This window comes from Oryctolagus cuniculus, chromosome 13 (assembly GCF_964237555.1).
Source record: "Oryctolagus cuniculus chromosome 13, mOryCun1.1, whole genome shotgun sequence".
Classification (NCBI taxonomy): domain Eukaryota; kingdom Metazoa; phylum Chordata; class Mammalia; order Lagomorpha; family Leporidae; genus Oryctolagus; species Oryctolagus cuniculus.
The window spans coordinates 868,874-888,872 of record NC_091444.1 but is presented as its reverse complement, the minus strand read 5'-3'; the positions used below and the strand labels follow the sequence as shown (position 1 = coordinate 888,872).

Genomic DNA, 19,999 nt, shown 5'->3' with positions numbered 1-19,999 from the left:
CACACGGGGAGGGCGGGTCAGAGTGGGGACACACGGGGAGGGCGCGTCAGAGTGGGGACACACGGGGAGGGCGCGTCAGAGTGGGGACACACGGGGAGGGCGTGTCAGAGTGGGGACACACGTGGAGGGCGTGTCAGAGTGGGGACACACGGGGAGGGCGGGTCAGAGTGGGGACACACAGGGAGGGCGCGTCAGAGTGGGGACACACGGGAGGGCGCGTCAGAGTGGGGACACACGGGGAGGGCGGGTCAGAGTGGGGACACACGGGGAGGGCGCGTCAGAGTGGGGACACACGGGAGGGCGCGTCAGAGTGGGGACACACGGGGAGGGCACGTCAGAGTGGGGACACACGGGGAGGGCGGGTCAGAGTGGGGACACACAGAGAGTGCGTCAGAGTGGGGACACACGGGGAGGGTGTGTCAGAGTGGGGACACACGGGGAGGGCGGATCAGAGTGGGGACACACGGGTGGGCGCGTCAGAGTGGGGACACACGGGGAGGGCGGGTCAGAGTGGGGACACACGGGGAGGGCGGGTCAGAGTGGGGACACACAGAGAGCGCGTCAGAGTGGGGACACACGGGGAGGGCGTGTCAGAGTGGGGACACACGGGGAGGGCGTGTCAGAGTGGGGACACACGGGGAGGGCGCGTCAGAGTGGGGACACACGGGGAGGGCGCGTCAGAGTGGGGACACACGGGGAGGGCGCGTCAGAGTGGGGACACACGGGGAGGGTGTGTCAGAGTGGGGACACACGGGGAGGGCGGGTCAGAGTGGGGACACACAGAGAGCGCGTCAGAGTGGGGACACACGGGGAGGGCGTGTCAGAGTGGGGACACACGGGGAGGGCGTGTCAGAGTGGGGACACACGGGGAGGGCGTGTCAGAGTGGGGACACACGGGAGGGCGTGTCAGAGTGGGGACACACGGGGAGGGCGCGTCAGAGTGGGGACACACGGGGAGGGTGTGTCAGAGTGGGGACACACGGGGAGGGCGGGTCAGAGTGGGGACACACGGGGAGGGCACGTCAGAGTGGGGACACACGGGGAGGGCGGGTCAGAGTGGGGACACACGGGGAGGGCACGTCAGAGTGGGGACACACGGGGAGGGCGGGTCAGAGTGGGGACACACGGGGAGGGCACGTCAGAGTGGGGACACACGGGGAGGGCGGGTCAGAGTGGGGACACACGGGAGGGCGCGTCAGAGTGGGGACACACGGGGAGGGCGGGTCAGAGTGGGGACACACGGGGAGGGCACGTCAGAGTGGGGACACACGGGGAGGGTGTGTCAGAGTGGGGACACACGGGGAAGGCGGGTCAGAGTGGGGACACACGGGGAGGGCGGGTCAGAGTGGGGTCACACGGGGAGGGCGTGTCAGAGTGGGGACACACGGGGAGGGCACGTCAGAGTGGGGACACACGGGAGGGTGTGTCAGAGTGGGGACACACGGGGAGGGCGGGTCAGAGTGGGGACACACGGGAGGGCGGGTCAGAGTGGGGTCACACGGGGAGGGCGGGTCAGAGTGGGGACACACGGGGAGGTCACGTGGCCTGGCGGAGGCCAGGACCTCAGGGCCTGCCTTGGGCCGAGGCTTAGTGGCAGGAGGGACAGGGGGGGGTGTCCTGCTCAGGGGCCTTGGCATGCAAAACCCGGGTGGTGGGGGCAGCAGAGGAAGGAACCCCCACCCCCCGCCACAATGCACCTGATGAATCAGATAAGGCCTTGGGGGCCTGGAGACTCCCTCTCCAGCCTCACTTGGTGGCCACTCCCGGTCAGCGGGAGACTGGCCGAGCCGGCTCGGAGCCCCCTGCTCGAGGGCGGGGCTGCGGCTCTGGGGCATCCAACCCGACTCACAGTTCTGGACTGAGCTTGGCGTCACCTCCCGCTGCGGCCGCAGCCACTCGACGCCTCGCAGCAAGGTGAACCGCAGGACGGCGTGGTCTCCTGCGGTGGGAGAGGGCCGTCACCCCCCCCCCCCCCCAGCGCCTGGCGAAGACCCTGGGCCACCGGGGCTCCTGCTGGACCACCTCCATCAGGGCCTCGTCCAGCCCGGGTCTGGGGCTCCCTGGGGGCCTGGCCCGGGATCTGGGTGCCCTGCCGCCCCGTCCTCTCCTGCAGGAAGCAGCCCAGGGCAGGGGCGTCTTCCCGCCCCTCCTGCCTGCCCCCCACCCCTGCAGGCTCTCCAGGCCTCCGCCTGCAGCCCACCCCACCCTAATGGAGCCCTCCTTCCTCCGTGTGGAGGAGACTTCCTCCAGGCAGACAGGCCGAGTGGTGCTCCTGGACCACGGGGTGGCTGCCGGGGGGGGCAGGGGCTCAGCTCCCTCTGGTGCCTCTGGGAGCGGCAGGAGTCGGCCTGTAGCCAGTGTTGCCTGCAGCCTTTGCCCTGCAAGCAGGGGGGTGGGGCCTGAGGGGGGAGCAAGGGGAGAAGCCTGGGGGGCTGCATGTGGGGAGACTGGGGGTGGCTGGGTGTGGGGCAGCTTGGGGGGCTGCATGTGGGCTACTGGGGGGTGGGGTGAGGTAAAGATGGGGGTGGCTGCGTGGGGGAGACTGGAGGTGCTGGGTGGGGGCACCCTGGGGGGTTGGGTGGCGGGGAGCAGGGGGTGCTGGTTGTGGGGAGACTTGGGGTGACTGGGTGTGGAGGAGACTGGAGATGGGGCTGGGTGAGGGGAGACTGGGGGGTGGTGGGTGTGGGGGAGACTGGGGGTGGCTGGGTGGGGACAGCCTGGGAGGTGGCTGGGTGAGGGGAGATTGGGGTGGCTGGGTGAGGGGAGACTGGGGGTGACTGGGTGTGGGGGAGACTGGGGGTGGCTGGGTGAGGGGAGACTGGGGTGGCTGGGTGGGGGCAGCTTGGGGGGCTGGGTGAGGAGAGACTGGGGGTGGCTGGGTGTGGGGGAGATTGGGGGGCTGGGTGAGGGGAGCCTGAGGGGTGCTGAGTGGGGGCAGCCTGGGGATGGCTGGGTGAGGGGAGACTGGGGGGCTGGGTGAGGGGAGACTGGGGTGGCTGGGTGAGGGGAGACTGGGGGTGCTGGGTGAGGGGAGGCTGGGGGTGGCTGGGTGAGGGGAGACTGGGGTGCTGGGTGAGGGGAGACTGGGAGGTGGCTGGGTGAGGGGAGATTGGGGGGCTGGGTGAGGGGAGACTGGGGGTGGCTGGGTGGGGGCAGCCTGGGGGTGGCTGGGTGAGGGGAGACTGGGGGGCTGGGTGAGGGGAGACTGGGGGGCTGGGTGCGGAGAGATTGGGGTGGCTGGGTGAGGGGAGACTGGGAGGTGGCTGGGTGGGGGCAGCCTAGGGGTGGCTGGGTGAGGGGAGACTGGGGGGCTGGATGCGGGGAGACTGGGGGTGGCTGGGTGAGGGGAGACTGGGGTGCTGGGTGAGGGGAGACTGGGGGGTGGCTGGGTGGGGGCAGCCTGGGGGTGGCTGGGTGAGGGGAGACTGGGGGGCTGGGTGAGGGGAGACTGGGGTGCTGGGTGAGGGGAGACTGGGGGGTGCTGGGTGGGGGCAGCCTGGGGTGGCTGGGTGGGGGCAGCCTGGGGTGGCTGGGTGGGGGCAGCCTGCGTCCAGCTCCTCACTGCCTCACTGGACGACACACAGCAAACACTGCCCAGTGACAGGGTTGAAGGACGCACCACCCCTACTCAGCTGTGAGCCCCTGGCCACAATGCACATCCACCCCACACAGCTGTGAGCCCGTGGCCACGATCATGTCCACCCCACACAGCTGTGAGCCCCTGGCCATGATCATGTCCACCCCACACAGCTGTGAGCCCGTGGCCACGATCATGTCCACCCCACACAGCTGTGAGCCCATGGCCATGATCATGTCCACCCCACACAGCAGTGAGCCCGTGGCCATGATCACGTCCACCCCACACAGCAGTGAGCCCCTGGCCATGATCACGTCCACCCCACACAGCTGTGAGCCCCTGGCCATGATCACGTCCACCCCACACAGCTGTGAGTCCGTGGCAGAAGCCTCTGGCTGCTGGACAGCGGTGCTGAGGTGGGCAGCACGGCCACTGCAGGTGCAATGGCCTCACCCTGACTGCTGCTGCTCCGTGCCTGTGCCACGGAGGCTCCCGTGCCCAGCAGACGCCCTGTGCCCTGCGAGCTGCGTGGTCAGCTCAGCCTCAGGCCTTGCTGCCCCTCCCAGGTGCAGGAGCAGAGAGCGTCTGTGAGGGGGGCATTACCTCCACTCCACGGGGGGTACTTGTAGGTGGGCTTGGGAGGGCTCCTGTCCTTGAACTTCCGGCCCCTGTACTCCAGGTAGGAGCGGACAGCCTTCCAGGAGCAGAACCTGTGGGGAGGCAGCTGCCGGTCACGGGGGAGAACTTGGGGTCCGGTGGGGGGGCCTGGCCACACAGCACAGAGAGGGAGGCCCGTCCCGCCTGCTGCCGCACCTTGGGCCCCTTAGATCCAGCAGGGAGTGGAGAGGGAAGAACCTGCCTCCCTCAGGGCCTGGGGAAATGCCTCCTCTCAGCGCCCCCCACCCCCCATCCCGCCTTGCTGAGACCTTGGCTCCTGCTGCTGTGGCCCCCGCCCCCGCAACTCCGCTCTCCACAGCCCCTGGCCTGGGCCCTGAGCACCCACCTGTCGCCATGCGCCCCTCACTCTGGGTTCTGGTTGCCTTCCTCCTCCCCGAGGGCCTCAGTGGCTTCTCCCTTGGGGACCTCCCACTGGCCGCAGGTCAGTGTTGGTGGAACAGGAGACCTGGGGTTCAGTCCTGGTTCCACCACTCTCCAAGTGGTCCACGGCCAGCCCCTCAACCACTGTGAACCTCTGCTCCCTCACCTGTGAAATGGGGTTGGGAGCCCTGCACCCCCATGCCCCAGCGGCTGAGGGGTTCAGCCCAGTCTGCACCGCACCAATCTGCATGAGGGTAGAGGGCACAGGCAGAGGCAGCTGGGCAAGGATGAGGGACCCAACGCCCCGGGCACCCCCACCCTCCGAGCACCAGCACCGGCACCAACCAGGGGTCCCGACGCCCTGGCAGCCTGGCAGGAGAGGGGCAGGCGGCTAGTGCGGAGCCTGCGTCTTCCAGGTCTCGGTCAAGGGTGAGCAGCTCCCACAGCTCTGTGTGCCTGAACGAGCAGTGTCTGCAGCCGGGGCACAGGGCAGTCGCAGGGCCCCCTCAGCCAGGGGCGCACGTTCAGCCAGCCGCTGCCCACGGGCCCTGGGAGGACGCGGGCCGGCCCCTTGGCCGAACCGCCGCAGGAAGAGTCGGGAGCCAGGGCCGCGGCTGCCCGAAGTCTGCAGAAACTGCTGCCTCTCTCTGGCTTTGCCCTCGCCCCCTCCGCCCCAGCTGGTCCCATGCCTGCCACCTCAGCCAGAACCTGAACCTGACCCTGCGCTCCCCCGGGGTGGTTCTGAGGCTCCCCGAGTCCAGCAGGTACGTGGGACACCTGCCCGCCCCACCCCAGGCAGCCATGGCTGCTCAAACCCTCAGCTGGGAACCAGCGCCTGGAAGAGCCCAAACCCTAGCTCTAAGTCAGCGCCTCCCGCCCTCTGCCCCCGTCTTCCGACTCAGGGCTCCCTGTTCAGTGCGCAGGCAGAGCACGACGGGGCGAGCACACACCCTCTCAGCTCCCCGAGGGGCGAGCACACACCCTCTCATTTCCCCGCGGGGCGAGCACACACCCTCAGCTCCCCGTGGGGCGAGCATACACCCTCTCAGCTCCCCGCGGGGCGAGCACACACCCTCTCATTTCCCCGTGGGGTGAGCACACACCCTCTCATTTCCCTGTGGGGTGAGCACACACCCTCTCAGCTCCCCGCGGGGCGAGCACACACCCTCTCAGCTCCCCACAGGGCGAGCACACACCCTCTCATTTCCCCGTGGGGTGAGCACACACCCTCTCAGCTCCCCGCGGGCGAGCACACACCCTCACCTCCCCGCGGGCCGAGCACACACCCTCAGCTCCCCGCGGGGCGAGCACACACCCTCAGCTCCCCGTGGGGCGAGCACACACCCTCAGCTCCCCGCGGGGCTGTGGGCAGCAGAGCACGGCCCAGGAAGCTCCGTGTCTTCCTGAGCGGGCGGCCAGCAGCCCCGGCCGCAGTTACCTTTTCCAGAAGTACATGATGACAGGGAAGACAGACATGATAGCCCCGTGGAAGATGCTGCGGTCCAGGTGGCCCTCGGTGATGGCGGCAAGGACGGCGTCCTTCTGGGACTCAGAGATGTTCACCTGTGCCAGAGCGGAGCCCAGCACTGGCAGGGGCCCCCAGGACCCTGGAGACCGCCCCTCCGGCCCGTGGGCTGGCCCGCTGTGTGCCCCTGGGCAGCGTGCCGCGTACCCGCAGCTTGGGAGGGATGTCCGAGTTCAGGTAGAGCTTGAGGATGATGTTGATCTTGGTCCGCAGCAGGATCACGTCATTCTCGTTCAGTGCCCGGGTGCTGTGCAGCATGTGAGCGGAGTTCACCAGCTCGTTAAACCTGAGAGGCGTGGACAGGAGGAAGCAGCAAGGACCAGATGGGCCTGCAGGAGGCGGGTCAGCATGGCCAGGCTGCAGCATCACTCACCCACCACCAGGTGGCCCTGGAGCACCTGCCCCTGCCACACTGGCCCTCAGCAGTGCCCACCTCAGCTGATGGCCAGGCACAGGCTCTGCCTGCTGCCTCCCTCCCGTGCTGACCTGCTCAGCCCCAGGAAAGCACCCCAGCGGCCCCGACATGGCTGTCTGCTACTCTGGTTGCTGTGCGAGCCAGGGAGCGGGGAGGGTGGTGGTGGGACAGGGGTCACTGGGGGCAGACCACTCTGCCTGGCATTGCTCTGCTTCCCTGCCCCCGCCCCGTCATCTGACTAAATCTGTCTCACCCTTCAACATTCAGCCCAGGTCACCCAGCTTCCAAGAAGTCATGCCTGAGGCCTGCAGCTGTCCCCATGCACTTCCTGTGTGGCCTCCCAGATTTCCACATGCACTTCCTGTGTGGCCTGCAGCTGTCCCCATGCACTTCCTGTGGGGCCTCCCAGCTGTCCCCATGCACTTCCTGTGTGGCCTCCCAGCTGTCCCCATGCACTTCCTGTGCGGCCTCCCAGCTGTCCCCATGCACTTCCTGTGGGGCCTCCCAGCTGTCCCCATGCACTTCCTGTGTGGCCTTCAGCTGTCCCCATGCACTTCCTGTGTGGCCTGCAGCTGTCCCCATGCACTTCCTGTGTGGCCTGCAGCTGTCCCCATGCACTTCCTGTGTGGCCTGCAGCTGTCCCCATGCACTTCCTGTGTGGCCTGCAGCTGTCCCCATGCACTTCCTGTGTGGCCTGCAGCTGTCCCCATGTACTTCCTGTGTGGCCTGCAACTGTCCCCATGCACTTCCTGTGGGGCCTGCAGCTGTCCCCATGCACTTCCTGTGTGGCCTCCCAGCTGTCCCCATGCACTTCCTGTGTGGCCTGCAGCTGTCTGCATGCACTTCCTGTGTGGCCTGCAGCTGTCCCCATGCACTTCCTGTGTGGCCTCCCAGCTGTCCCCATGCACTTCCTGTGTGGCCTGCAGCTGTCCCCATGCACTTCCTGTGTGGCCTGCAGCTGTCCCCATGCACTTCCTGTGGGCCTCCCAGCTGTCTGCATGCACTTCCTGTGTGGCCTCCCAGCTGTCCCCATGCACTTCCTGTGGGGCCTCCCAGCTGTCCCCATGCACTTCCTGTGGGGCCTGCAGCTGTCTGCATGCACTTCCTGTGTGGCCTCCCAGCTGTCTGCATGCACTTCCTGTGTGGCCTGCAGCTGTCCCCATGCACTTCCTGTGTGGCCTGCAGCTGTCCCCATGCACTTCCTATGACTCACAGGACCATATCCCCTACACCCTGCACGTGTGCTAGCATCTGTGTCTGTCTGCCAGCTCTCGGGGGATCTTGGCAGGAGAGGATGTGTTTCTAGTGCTGTCCGTATCTCCAGGGCCACAACCTGTGCCCGGGCTCACCAGGGAGTGTTCGTGGCACAGAGCTAAACCCCTCACTGGGGCCGTGGAAGATCTCTCCTCCATGTTTGCTTCGTTCCCCTCCTGAGACCGCTCTCCACCGGGCTCTGGGATCTGGCCACACAGACACGGCATCTGCAGCGCGTGCCCTCCCAGCGAGCAGAGGTGCACGTGCACCTGGCGGTATTCCTGTGCCTCCCCAGTCCCTCTGCCTGTTGTACTTCAACAGTAATCTGTCACCTAGGAGAACTGACAAGGTGTGTCTATGAAACGGACGCCTCACTGTTTCTTTGAAAAGAAACCTGAACGCACTGGATGCTCCCGCACGAGTAGTCGCTGTTTAAGAAATGGCGCTGAGCGAGTTGCGGCCAAGTGACTCGAAGCAGCTGAGGAGAGCAGCATGGCGATGCAGCAGGCTCAGCTGCCCGCCAGTAATCGGGAAGTTCTTGCTCCACTTCCAGAAACCCCACTTAGAATTAGCTGACAGCACGTGGGGCGTGGTTCACACGGGGAGAGTGGGCAGGCCTCCCACTGCTGCACTGCGTTTGGTCTGCGCTGGGGCTTGGCCCCTGAACAGGGGCTTTGACGTGAACACGTGTCCTGCGTGAGGCACGTGTGGTCCTTGTTACAACTCCCAGCTTCAGCAGGAGGCTGTTTGTCCAGTGCTTCCCCAGGGGACCCTTCGTCAGCAAAGGGGAGCACAGAACCCCAGTTCCCGGGAATAAGAGCACCCCCGCCTCGACGCACCTTTGGGGGCAGCACTCAGGGGTCCCAGCAGCAGACCCCTGCTTGGCCACGCAGCAAGCCCTGTGCCTCCTGCAGGCCAAGCCGGTCTCTGCTGGGAGGTGTTGGGCATGAGGCCGGGAAACTTACTTCTCCATCTCAGAGAAGAAGTACAGGTCGTTGACGGCGAAGTTCACGGTGATGACCCTGTGGCCGAAGATGCGGCGCTTCACGAGGCTCACTTCCCCGTTCTCCTGGTCTGCGCTGCGGACGTTTGTGGACAAAAAGGTCGGCCGCCCTGCTGTGTTGGGTGAGGTGGAGAAGTCTGAGAGAGAAAGAAGAGAGAGCTGCAGTCCGACTTGGCTCAGCCACTCGTGGGCCCGGAACCTTCTGCCTAGGCCTGACTGAAATGGAGGGAGCAGACCGCAGCTCCGTGCTTTGGCCTGTGGGAGTGCCCAGGCCCTGCCCTGGGCTCAGCCTCTCACTTGGGCTGAGGGACCGCTCAGATGTGGGATGGCCACGGGAAAACCAGGGAAGGGCGTCTCCATAGTGCCTGTCTCAGAAATACGGTCACACCAGCACCATGCCAGTTCTCCACAGAGACTGCCAAGACAGGGCACGCAAACATGACCACGGAGACTGTGATGACTGGGCATTCAAATGTGACCACAGAGACACTGGCCACATGCAAATGTGACCACGGATACACCAACCACAAACAAACATGACCACAGAGACACCAACCACACAAACATGACCATGGAGACACCAATCACATGCAGCCGTGACCACAGAGACACCAACCACACACAGACATGACCAGAGACACGAACCACATGCAAACATGACCACAGACACCAACGACACACAAACCTGACCACGGAGACACCAACCACATGCAAACATGACCACAGAGACACCAGCCACACATAAATATGACCAGAGAGACACCAGCCACACACAAACATGACCACAGAGACACCAACTACATGAAAACATGACCATGGACACCAACCACATGCAACCATGACCACAGAGACACCAGCCACACACAAAAGTGACCACAGAGACACCAACCACATACAAACATGACCACAGAGACACCAACTACATGAAAACATGACCACGGACACCAACCACACAAACATGACCATGGAGACACCAACCACATGCAACCGTGACCACAGAGACACCAGCCACACACAAATGTGACCACGGAGATGACAACTGGGACAGTAGCTTACTTTCTTTGTGGTTGTACAGTTCCAGGTGAAGATAGTTTTCAAATTCCTGGCGCTTGCTGGCTTTGGTCATGAATCTGCGATAGTTGCAGAAGCTCTTGATGAAGCTGATCATCTTCACCCAGCCTCTCTTCTGGGGGAGGAGCAGACATGGCGTCCGTGAGCTGCAGCTCACCTGCGCTGGCAGGGCAGGAACTCAGCACTCACTGTGCCAAGGAGCTGCAGGTCAGAGCGCTGGCCCGGCAGCCCTCACCACGCAGCTGTGGCCAGAAGAGCCCAGCTTCACGAGGCAGGGCTGTGCCGCGGCCACGGCCCCTGCCCCTCCCCCCACAGCCTGCACAGTGAAGATCTGAGACGCCACAGCTGGGAGTGGGGTGGGAGCTGACAGTGGGCAGGAATGGACAGAGCTGAACGCCGGAACCACTGGGTGGCAGACTTTGAAACACTCAAGAAAGTAGGAAATGAGTGCAACCACTTCTGGGCATCTCCAGAACCAGAGTGACGACACGCACCCACTCTCACCGCCCTCAGCACACACCCACGCAACCCATGAAACTCATGAACACACAACTGTGCATTCACACATACCCACACACTCTGTGCACACACATCCATTCACTCATGCACATTCACACACACCCACACTCTTGTGCACACACATGCACTCAAGCACACTATCATGCACAATTGTGCACACATCCAGGCATTCACGCACACCCAGTCATGCACACGCACTCATGCACACCCCCCCACAGAAGTCATACACACAAGTCATGCACACACACTCATGCACACCCCCCCACAGAAGTCATACACACAAGTCATGCACACAGCCATGCACACACACACGCATACTCATGCACAGTATTATGCACACTCACGCACATGCACACCCCCCAACTCATGCATACACAGACACAGACACACAGACACACAGACACATTTCATGTTTCTTATCTGGTTTCCAGCAGGGATTCCAGTGACCGCTCGCCTGTTTTGTTTTGTTTTGAAAATTTATTTATTTATTTGAAAATCAGAGTTAGAGAGAGAGAGAGAGAGAGAGAGAGAGAGAGAGAGAGAGGTCTTCCATCTGCTGGTTCACTCCCCAATTAGCCACAACGGCCAGAGCTATGCCAATCTGAAGCCAGGAGCCAGGAGCTTCCTCTGGGTCTCCCACATGGGTGCAGGAGCCCAAGGACTTGGGCCATCCTCTACTACTTTCCCAGGCCACAGCAGGGAGCTAGATGGGAAGTGGAGCAGCTGGCTTGAACTGACGCCATGTGGGATGCCAGCGCTTCAGGCCCGGGCGTCAACCCGCTGCGCCACAGCACCGGCCCACTCTCCTGCTCTTTACCAGCAGAAACGGACACGTGGAGGCAGAATCTCACTGCCCCAGTGGCTCCATGGCTCCCTCCACAGACCAGGGATGGCCACACAAACTTGGCTTTGGAGAGCTGGGTGCAGTACTGACAGCCCTGGGTCAGAAACTCAGTGTGGGACCTTGCTCCTGCCTAACTGTGTGGTTTGGGTCCACCTCGCCTGGTCCCTGTGCCTCCCTGGAGACAGAAGCAGCAGCCCTGGGGCGTGGCGAGCCTTGGCAAGGACCAGTGTGAGCCTAGCACAGGGCAGGGCACAGCCGGCCTTGGATCCGTGCCGGTTCCTTCTGCTCCCGAGTCCTAGAACTCAGGCAAAGCGGCTGGCCGAGTGGAGCCTTCTTTTCAACACCCTGCACCAGCACGGAGATGACTCAGTGTGAAGGAAGGGCCACGGCCACAGCCACGGCCACAGCCACGGGCAGAGCACGGGGTCCTCGGGTCAGACTCTGACCAAGAGCGAAGCACAGCCAGCAAGTGCGCCCTGCTCAGTGCTCGCTGCTCAGTGCTCCCTGCTCAGTGCCGGATGCTGAACGTTCACTGCCCAGTGCTCATGCTCACCTGCCGACAACTCGGAGAGGGCATCAGGCTAATCTGGATACAGAAATTAGCAAGGGCACTCGGCTACATGGCCACTCTGTGTCCTGCACAATGGCTTCACAGGGGAAAGAAACAGCCTCTTGGCTCTACAAGAGCATGACAGGAGGGGGAGGGCCCCTGTGCTGTCACTCACAGGGTCTGCTGGGGGGGAGGGGGAAGGAGGGAGGGCCCTGTTCTGTCACTCACAGGGTCTGCTGGGGGGTAGGGGGGGAAGGAGGGAGGGCCCTGTGCTGTCACTCACAGGGTCTGCTGGGGGGAGGGGCAGGGAGGGAGGCCCCTGTGCTGTCACTCACAGGGTCTGCTGGGGGGGAGGGGGAAGGAGGGAGGCCCCTGTGCTGTCACTCACAGGGTCTGCTGGGGGGAGGGGCAGGGAGGGAGGGCCCTGTGCTGTCACTCATAGGGTCTGCTGGGGGGAGGGGCAGGGAGGGAGGGCCCTGTGCTGTCACTCACAGGGTCTGCTGGGGGGGAGGGGGAAGGAGGGAGGGCCCTGTGCTGTCACCCACAGGGTCTGCTGGGGGGAGGGGCAGGGAGGGAGGCCCCTGTGCTGTCACTCATGGGGTGTGCTGGGGGTGGGGGAGGGGCTTCTTTGGTTCTTGGAGGTTGGAGTTCCTGAGTTGAGAGCCCTCCTTTGTCCAATGGGGACTGAAGGCCCAGCAGAGCGCAGCTGGGGCCAGGACCAGTGGGGAAGTCCTGTGCTCTCCTCACTGACCTGGGAATCCTGGAAGTAAGCTGTGGTCGCCGCGGCCGCCGTGGTCTTGGAGGGCTTCCTGGGCGCGGCTGGCAGCTCAGGGTCCACCTCCTGGGGCCGGGGCGGGAACAGCTCCTGGTAATCTTTCAGCCTGCACAAGGGAGACAGAGGGCACTCGCCTGGGTGCCAGCTTCCGGGGTGCTGCCGGGGCCCTGCCGGTCAGCATGGCAAAGCAGCAGCAGTGTGTGCCCGTGCAGGGAGCCGTGGGGGTGGGGGGAGGGGTGGGGGCAGAGAGGTTGCGGGGCAGGGAGGCAGGTGGGTGCAGGGAGGCAGGTTGGGGGCAGGGAGGCGGGGGGGTGGAGGGAGGCAGGTTGGGGGCAGGGAGGCGGGAGGGGGTGGAGGGAGGCAGGTGGGGGCAGGGAGGTGGGGGGGCAGGGAGGCAGGTTGGGGGCAGGGAGGCGGGGGTGTGGAGGGAGGCGGGGGGTGGAGGGAGGCAGGTTGGGGGCAGGGAGGTGGGAGGGGGTGGAGGGAGGCAGGTGGGGGCAGGGAGGTGGGAGGGGGTGGAGGGAGGCAGGTGGGGGCAGGGAGGTGGGAGGGGGTGGAGGGAGGCAGGTGGGGGCAGGGAGACAGTGGGGGGAGCTTGGGGTCAGTCTAGTTCAGTCTAGCGTTTGCTTTTGCAGGGCTGGCGATGAGCGCCCTGGGCTGGCGAGCCAGGAGCGTGCGCAGCGAGGGTGCTCACCACTTCTCTTCCAGGGACTTCATGATGTAGCCCTGCAGCATGAGCAGCGTGGTGGTGCTGATGTGGCGCATGTGGGCAACTTCTTTGACGATCGGGGCACTGCACTGTAGCACCTCCTCTGCAAAACATGGAGGGGGGCGCTCAGCCCATCCTCGCTGCCGGCTCAGCCCCGCCTCGCCGGCGCAGGTCCTCTGGGGTTCACGTTCTCCTGACCTCGGTCCATCCGAGCTCCAAGGGGGAGTGCTTGCGGGAGGAGATTGTGTGCACAGGTTTGGAGGTTTCCGTTGAGGGAGAGCGGACGGGCCACAGATGAGAGTGAATTGCTGGGGCATTGGGGCAATGGGGCCCCCAAACTCCGGCTGAGCCTCGCCAGAGCTGGGCAGGCCCCGTGTCCAGAGGGTGTCGCCGGGGCTCACCCGGGGTGCGAGCTGGGCACCCCTTTCTCTTCCACTCACGGAGAACGGTGCAGAGCTGGCGGCCGAGAGCCCGAGACCAGCTCTCAGGATTCTGACAGATTTGCTAATTTCATCTCTTTTCATAAAATACATCCCCGTGCCTTATTTTGTTTTTTATTTGAAAGGCAGAGTGGGGGGTGGGGGCGGGAGAGGGAGGGGGGGAGAGAGAGAGAGAGCAAGCGAGAGAGAGAGAGAGAGAGAGAGAGAGATTGTTATTTCCCATTTACTGGTTCATTCTACAAATGCCTGCTTCAGTGAGGGCTGGGCCAGGCCAAAGCCAACAGTCCGGAACTCCATCCGGGTCTCCCACGTGGGTGGCAGGGGCCCAGGTGCTGGAGCCATCCCCCCTCCTCCCAGGGCATGTGCTGTGGGAAGCTGGATCGGAAGCAAAGCAGGGATTTGAAGCCCGCCTGTCCCCGTGTGTGGACAGGGAGGCGGCCTCGCGGCCATCTGCTTCTGCTTACGGGCAGTCCCGCGTGGCCCCTCTGCCTCCGGCCAGGCGGGCGGGCGTGGCCACACGCAGCCTCCAGCTCAGGGGTCTTCCAGGCCGCCGGTCTCCCTCCCAGTGCCCGTGACCTCGCCCTCGGACTCCGTACCCCGGGCTGACCCGGAGCTGGAGCAAAGCTTCGCGGGCGGGACGAGTCAGCCTCTGCGTTTCACCTGTTCCTTGGCCAAAGGGGGCCCTTTACCCCACGCTTACAAGGAGCGAGAGATTTCTACTTGCAGGCATACACGCAGCAAAGGGGAGGGGACGCAGCTGGTCTCGGCGGCCGCTGTCCCCGCGCCGCCCCAGGCCCGGGGAGGAGGCGGTGCGCACCGGGCGGCAGCTTGCTGTGGAAGAAGGTCTTGACGATGCTGTCCAGGGCGGACTTGTAGAGCTTCTCGTTGGTCTCCGAGCTGAGCTTCTGCACGGCGACCAGGAACTGCAGCGGGCTCTCGGCCTTGCGGTCCCGCAGGAACTCCCTGAAGAACTCCAGGTGCTGGGTGCTCAGCAGGATCTCCGTCAGGTTTCTGGAAGACACGGGTGCGTCACTGCAGGGACGGGGTGCAGCGAGGCGGGGCACGGGGTGCAGTGAGGCAGGGGACGCTGCTCTGACCAGGGAGGGTGCGGGCTCTCAGTCTGGGGGGGGAGAGGGTGATGACTGGACACTGCTCTGACCAGGGAGGGCGCGGGCTCTCAGTCTGGGGCGGGGAGAGGGTGATGTCCGGACGCTGCTCTGACCAGGGAGGGCGCGGGCTCTCAGTCTGGGGGGGGGAGAGGGTGATGACCGGACGCTGCTCTGACCAGGGAGGGCGCGGGCTCTCAGTCTGGGGGGGGAGAGGGTGATGACCGGACGCTGCTCTGACCAGGGAGGGTGCGGGCTCTCGGTCTGGGGCGGGGAGAGGGTGATGACCGGATGCTGCTCTGACCAGGGAGGAGCACCGGGTGTCTTTAGGCTGTGGGGCTTGTGGCCGTGTGAAGAGTGTAGTGAACGAATCAGTTAACTCTGCCGACCACCTTGGCGATAAACGTGAACTCTCAGGCCTCCTCCCTGAGCGAGGTCCGACCATTTCACAGCCCCGTGCGGGGACAACTTCCCAGAGCTTCTGTCTCTGTGCTGTGGATTCAAATCCACTCCCAGCAGCAGTCCTCCTGAGGGGCAGAGCGAGGCCGAGCAGCGGCTTCTGACAGACGCCCGCCACGCCCTGTGCGCACTCCCTGGCTGCAGCTGCGCCAGCCTTCATCCTCAGTCCGTCCTGGGCGATCTCTGCCTCCTGTGCTTTCAGTGGTGGTTGATTGGCGAAGCTGCATCTCCAGCTTCCATGAGCCCACGTTCAAGTGCTGGCTGCCTGTCCCGCCTCATCGTGCCACTGCAGCTGTAACGTGAGGCTCTCCACGCACTTCCACACGTCCACCCCCTTGCTTCTCCCTCATGGGTGCCTGCTGCATCGCGCATAACGCAGGCCCCACAAAGCTATTTTCTACTGTAATTTTACTGAGAATTTCTTGTCAGGACTGGACGCTGCCTATATAAAGGGCGTTTTCTGCATTAGCTGAAATAACCATGTCAGTTCTCCCCCTCGTTATCGACACAGCATACCACATCACCTGTTCTGTCAATGCAGCACGTCACAGCACCTGTGGTATCAATGCGGCATATCACATCACGTGTGTAATCAATACAGCACGTCACAACACCTGTGTTATCAGTACCACACGTCACAGCACCTGTGTTATCAGTACCACACGTCACAGCACCTGTGGTATCAGTACCACACGTCACAGCACCTGTGTTATCAGTACCACGTGTTACAGCACCTGTGTTATCAATACAGCACGTCACAGCACCTGTGGTATCAGTACTGCATGTCACAGCACCATGTTATCAGTACCACGTGTTACAGCACCTGTGTTATCAGTACCGCACGTCACAGCACCTGTGGTATCAGTACCACACGTCACAGCACCATGTTATCAGTACCACGTGTTACAGCACCTGTGTTATCAGTACCGCACGTCACAGCACCTGTGTTATCAGTACCACGTGTTACAGCACCTGTGGTATCAGTACCGCACGTCACAGCACCTGTTACCAGTACCACATGTTACAGCACCTGTGGTATCAGTACCACACGTCACAGCACCTGTGTTACCAGTACCACGTGTCACAGCACCTGCGGTATCAGTACTGCACGTCAAAGCACCTGTGTTATCAGTACCGCATGTCACAGCACCTGTGTTATCAGTACCTCACGTCACAGCACCTGTGTTATCAGTACCACACGCCACAGCACCTGTGGTATCAGTACCACGTGTTACAGCACCTGTGTTATCAGTACCGCACGTCACAGCACCTGTGTTACCAGTACCACGTGTCACAGCACCTGCGGTATCAGTACTGCACGTCAAAGCACCTTGTGGTATCAGTACCACATGTCACAGCACCTGTGGTATCAGTACCACATGTCACAGCACCTGTGGTATCAGTACCACGTGTCACAGCACCTGTGGTATCAGTACCACGTGTCACAGCACCTGTGGTATCAGTACCGCACGTCACAGCACCTGTGTTATCAGTACCACACGTCACAGCACCTGTGTTATCAGTACCACGTGTCACAGCACCTGTGGTATCAGTACCGCACGTCACAGCACCTGTGGTATCAGTATCACATGTCACAGCATCTGTGTTATCATTACCAGATGTCACAGCACCTGTGGTATCAATGCTGCGTGTCACATCATCTGTGGTATCAGTACCACATGTCACATCACCTGTGGTATCACTACCATGTGTTACAGCACCTGTGTTATCAGTACCACGTGTCACATCACCTGTGGTATCAGTACCATGTGTTACAGCACCTGTGTTATCAGTACCACGTGTCACAGCACCTGCGGTATCAGTACTGCACGTCAAAGCACCTGTGTTATCAGTACCACATGTCACAGCACCTGTGTTATCAGTACCACGTGTCACAGCACCTGTGGTATCAGTACCATGTGTTACAGCACCTGTGGTATCAGTACCACGCGTCACATCATCTGTGGTATCAGTACCAGATGTCACAGCACCTGTGGTATCAGTACCACATGTCACAGCACCTGTGGTTCAGTACCACATGTCACATCACCTGTCACCCGCCACCTGTGGTCTTCCCACCTGTCCACTGTGAGGTCAGCTTCAACCTTGGGCTGCACGCATGACCCTTCTCTGGTCCTTGTGGCCCAGCGGTCTGAGACCCACCGCAGCCAGCATGGCAGCCTGAGGGCGCCCCGTGTGGAGCTGGGGTTCTCGTGCGTGGTGAGCAGGAGTTTCCACGGCAGTTTCGGAGTATGCACCCAGCATCCGTCGTTCGGATGCCTGCGGCCTTTCTCTCTTCACGGAGAGTGTGGTGGTGAGCCCGGGTCTCCGGGTTCTGCTCATGGTTCTTTTTCCTTCAGACTGGGTAGTGTCCATCAAAAAATCTGTATGTTTACTGATTCTTCTGTCAACTCAGTCAGTTTTGGGGGCCAGTGTTTGGTGCAGTGGGTTAAAGCCACTCCCTACAACGCCAACATCCCATATGGGTGTTGGTTTGAGTCCCAGCTGCTCTATTTCCGATCCAGCTCCCTGCTAATGTGCCTGAGAAAGCAGCACAGGATGGCCCAGGTGTTTGCCACCCACGTGGGAGACCCAGAAGAAGCTCCTGGCTCCTGGCTTCAGTCTGGCACAGCCCTGGCTGTTGTAGCCACTTGGGGAGTGAACCAGCAGATGGAAGATCTCTGTCTCTGTCTCTGTCTCTCTCTAACCCTGCCTTCAAATAAAGTAAATTTTTAAAACAAGCATTTTTTATTCTCTCTAGTGAATTTTTCATTTTAATTATTGTGCTTTTTATCTTCACATTTGTACTTGGTTCTGTTTTATATTTTTTTTTTTAAAGATTTATTTATTTGAAAGACAGAGCTATAGAGAGGCAGAGGCAGAGACAGAGAGAGACAGAGGTCTTCCACCCGCTGGTTCACTCTCCAATTGGCCGCAACGGCCGGAGCTGCGCCCATCTGAAGCCAGGAGCTTCTTTCGGCTCTCCCACGTGGGTGCAGGGAAAGATGTGGGCCATCTTCTACTGCTTTCCCAGGAGCAATAGCTGGGAGCTGGATTGAAAGTGGAGCAGTCGGTTCTCGAATCAGCACCCACATGGGATGCCCGACCGCAAGCAGTGGCTCTACGCGCTGCGCCCCAGCAGCAGCCCTCTTCTGCTTTATCGTAAGAAGTGATCTGCCTGGGCGACCTCCGGGGAGCGCCTCTCCCCGCAGTTACTGTCACTGAAACGTCTGCTTGGGGTTTCCTGCTCTCAATTTCTGCTTTTATTTATTTTTAAGAGTTTGTTTATTTTCATCTACTGGGAAGGCATACAGGAGAGAGAGAGAGAGAGAGAGAGAGAGAGAGAGAGAGAGAGAGACTCTTCCATCCACTGGCTCACTCTCCAAATGCCTGCAGTGGCCAGGGCTGGCCAGGCTGAAGCCCGGAGTTGTCTCCCAAGCGGCGTCAGGGCCCACGCACTTCAGCCTCCTGAGATGGCTCCCAGGGCGCACTGGCAGGAGGAGCAGGCACTGAACCCAGCGCTCCGTGACATGTGGGCATCCCGAGGGGCAGCTGGACTGCTGAGCCGCGGCGTCCGGCCCTGTTGTGACCCTCAGTCCTAGGTCAGGACCTTGTGGGCAGCCAAGGACAGGTGCATCGTGGGTCGCCCTGGTCGACCCCCCACGTTCCCAGCCTTTCAAAGCCCCAGGGCAGCCTTGTCCCAGCACTGGCCAAGGAGACAGCGGCCCCTGTCCCGGGCTCACCGCAGGGCTCCACGCTGAGCCAGGCCCTCTGCGGGCAGCAGCCCCGGCCCTCGTGGCCGCCGTGCTGTGAGTGGCTTCGGGGCAGAGGCAGGGCCTGCTGTGCCCCTGAGGTCTGGTCGCCTTCTCCGTGGCCGTCAGTTAACGTGCGGGACTCTGCAGTCTCGGTCCCGTCACGGCTTTGGTGGGGACGCTAGGCCGGGCCTCACGCTGCCACTGCAGGAGCCCGGCCCCCTCCTCCGTGCAGTTCACGTCTGCACCGCCCTTGGCCCTCGCCTCCCACGCTGCCCTCCCGGCCACGGCCACAGCCCCCACGGCTGCTTCTACTGGCAAACTGCGGGTCCTGGCTCCTTGTCCTCATTGCTGTTTCTGCCACCCGCCACTCCAGGAAACTCCTGTGTCCTCACTGCCATGATTCGGCTCATCCCGGGACCACCCACTCCCACTCCCGCCTGTGAGCCCTCGGTGGGCTCAGAGTCCCTGCGCTTCCGCACCAGGCGGCTGCTCGCGAGTTCGGATCTCTGGGTCACCTCTCCCGCCTGCGACTGCGCAGGGCTCAGGCGCCGCCAGCCTTCCCCAGCTCCAGCTCCGGCGGCTCCGCCCGTCCTAACCCTCCTCCAGAGTCCCGGTGCTCCAAGGTAACCAGCCTGCGTCTCCTCACAGCACTTAAGGCCGGCCTCGGGGTTTACTTGCTGCGCTGGTTAAGGCGAAGGCTCTGTCCTGTTGTCTCATTAGCACCTGCAGATCATCTGGGAGCTGCTTCCCCAAGAGAGGAGAGGGACACGGGGGAGGGGGGGGATGGGGCGGGGCCTTGGCGCGCCCTTGCAGCCCCGAGGGTCGAGGGTCGCAGACAGCGGGACGCCGTGACAGGGGCTGTGGAATCACAGCCCCTCCTGTGGCGGGTAGCTCGCTGCAGAGGCCCGTGACCGCGGGAGGGAAGCAGGCGCTGTGTAAGGCCCACGGTGAGGCGCCGA

The 19,999-nt window shown here is 62.7% G+C and overlaps 1 protein-coding gene across 5 annotated transcripts in view; it reads right to left on the bottom strand.

Moving 5' to 3' along the window:
• RGSL1 (regulator of G protein signaling like 1) overlaps positions 1 to 19,999 on the bottom strand; it is a 52,755-nt gene that overhangs the window by 3,540 nt on the left and 29,216 nt on the right. For 3 of the 5 annotated variants that reach the window (XM_070056225.1, XM_070056226.1, XM_070056227.1), the window contains exons 12-20: positions 14,538 to 14,731; positions 13,266 to 13,383; positions 12,548 to 12,677; positions 9,869 to 9,998; positions 8,775 to 8,949; positions 6,288 to 6,426; positions 6,054 to 6,178; positions 4,181 to 4,287; positions 1,850 to 1,939 (exon numbers count right to left, since the gene is read on the bottom strand). In XM_070056225.1, coding sequence (XP_069912326.1) covers positions 1,850 to 1,939; positions 4,181 to 4,287; positions 6,054 to 6,178; positions 6,288 to 6,426; positions 8,775 to 8,949; positions 9,869 to 9,998; positions 12,548 to 12,677; positions 13,266 to 13,383; positions 14,538 to 14,731 — 1,208 coding nt within the window. Of the gene's footprint in view, positions 1 to 1,849; positions 1,940 to 4,180; positions 4,288 to 6,053; positions 6,179 to 6,287; positions 6,427 to 8,774; positions 8,950 to 9,868; positions 10,072 to 12,547; positions 12,678 to 13,265; positions 13,384 to 13,478; positions 13,822 to 14,537; positions 14,732 to 19,999 lie in introns of those variants that run through there. The other 2 variants (XM_070056228.1, XM_070056229.1) reach the window with 2 other exon arrangements.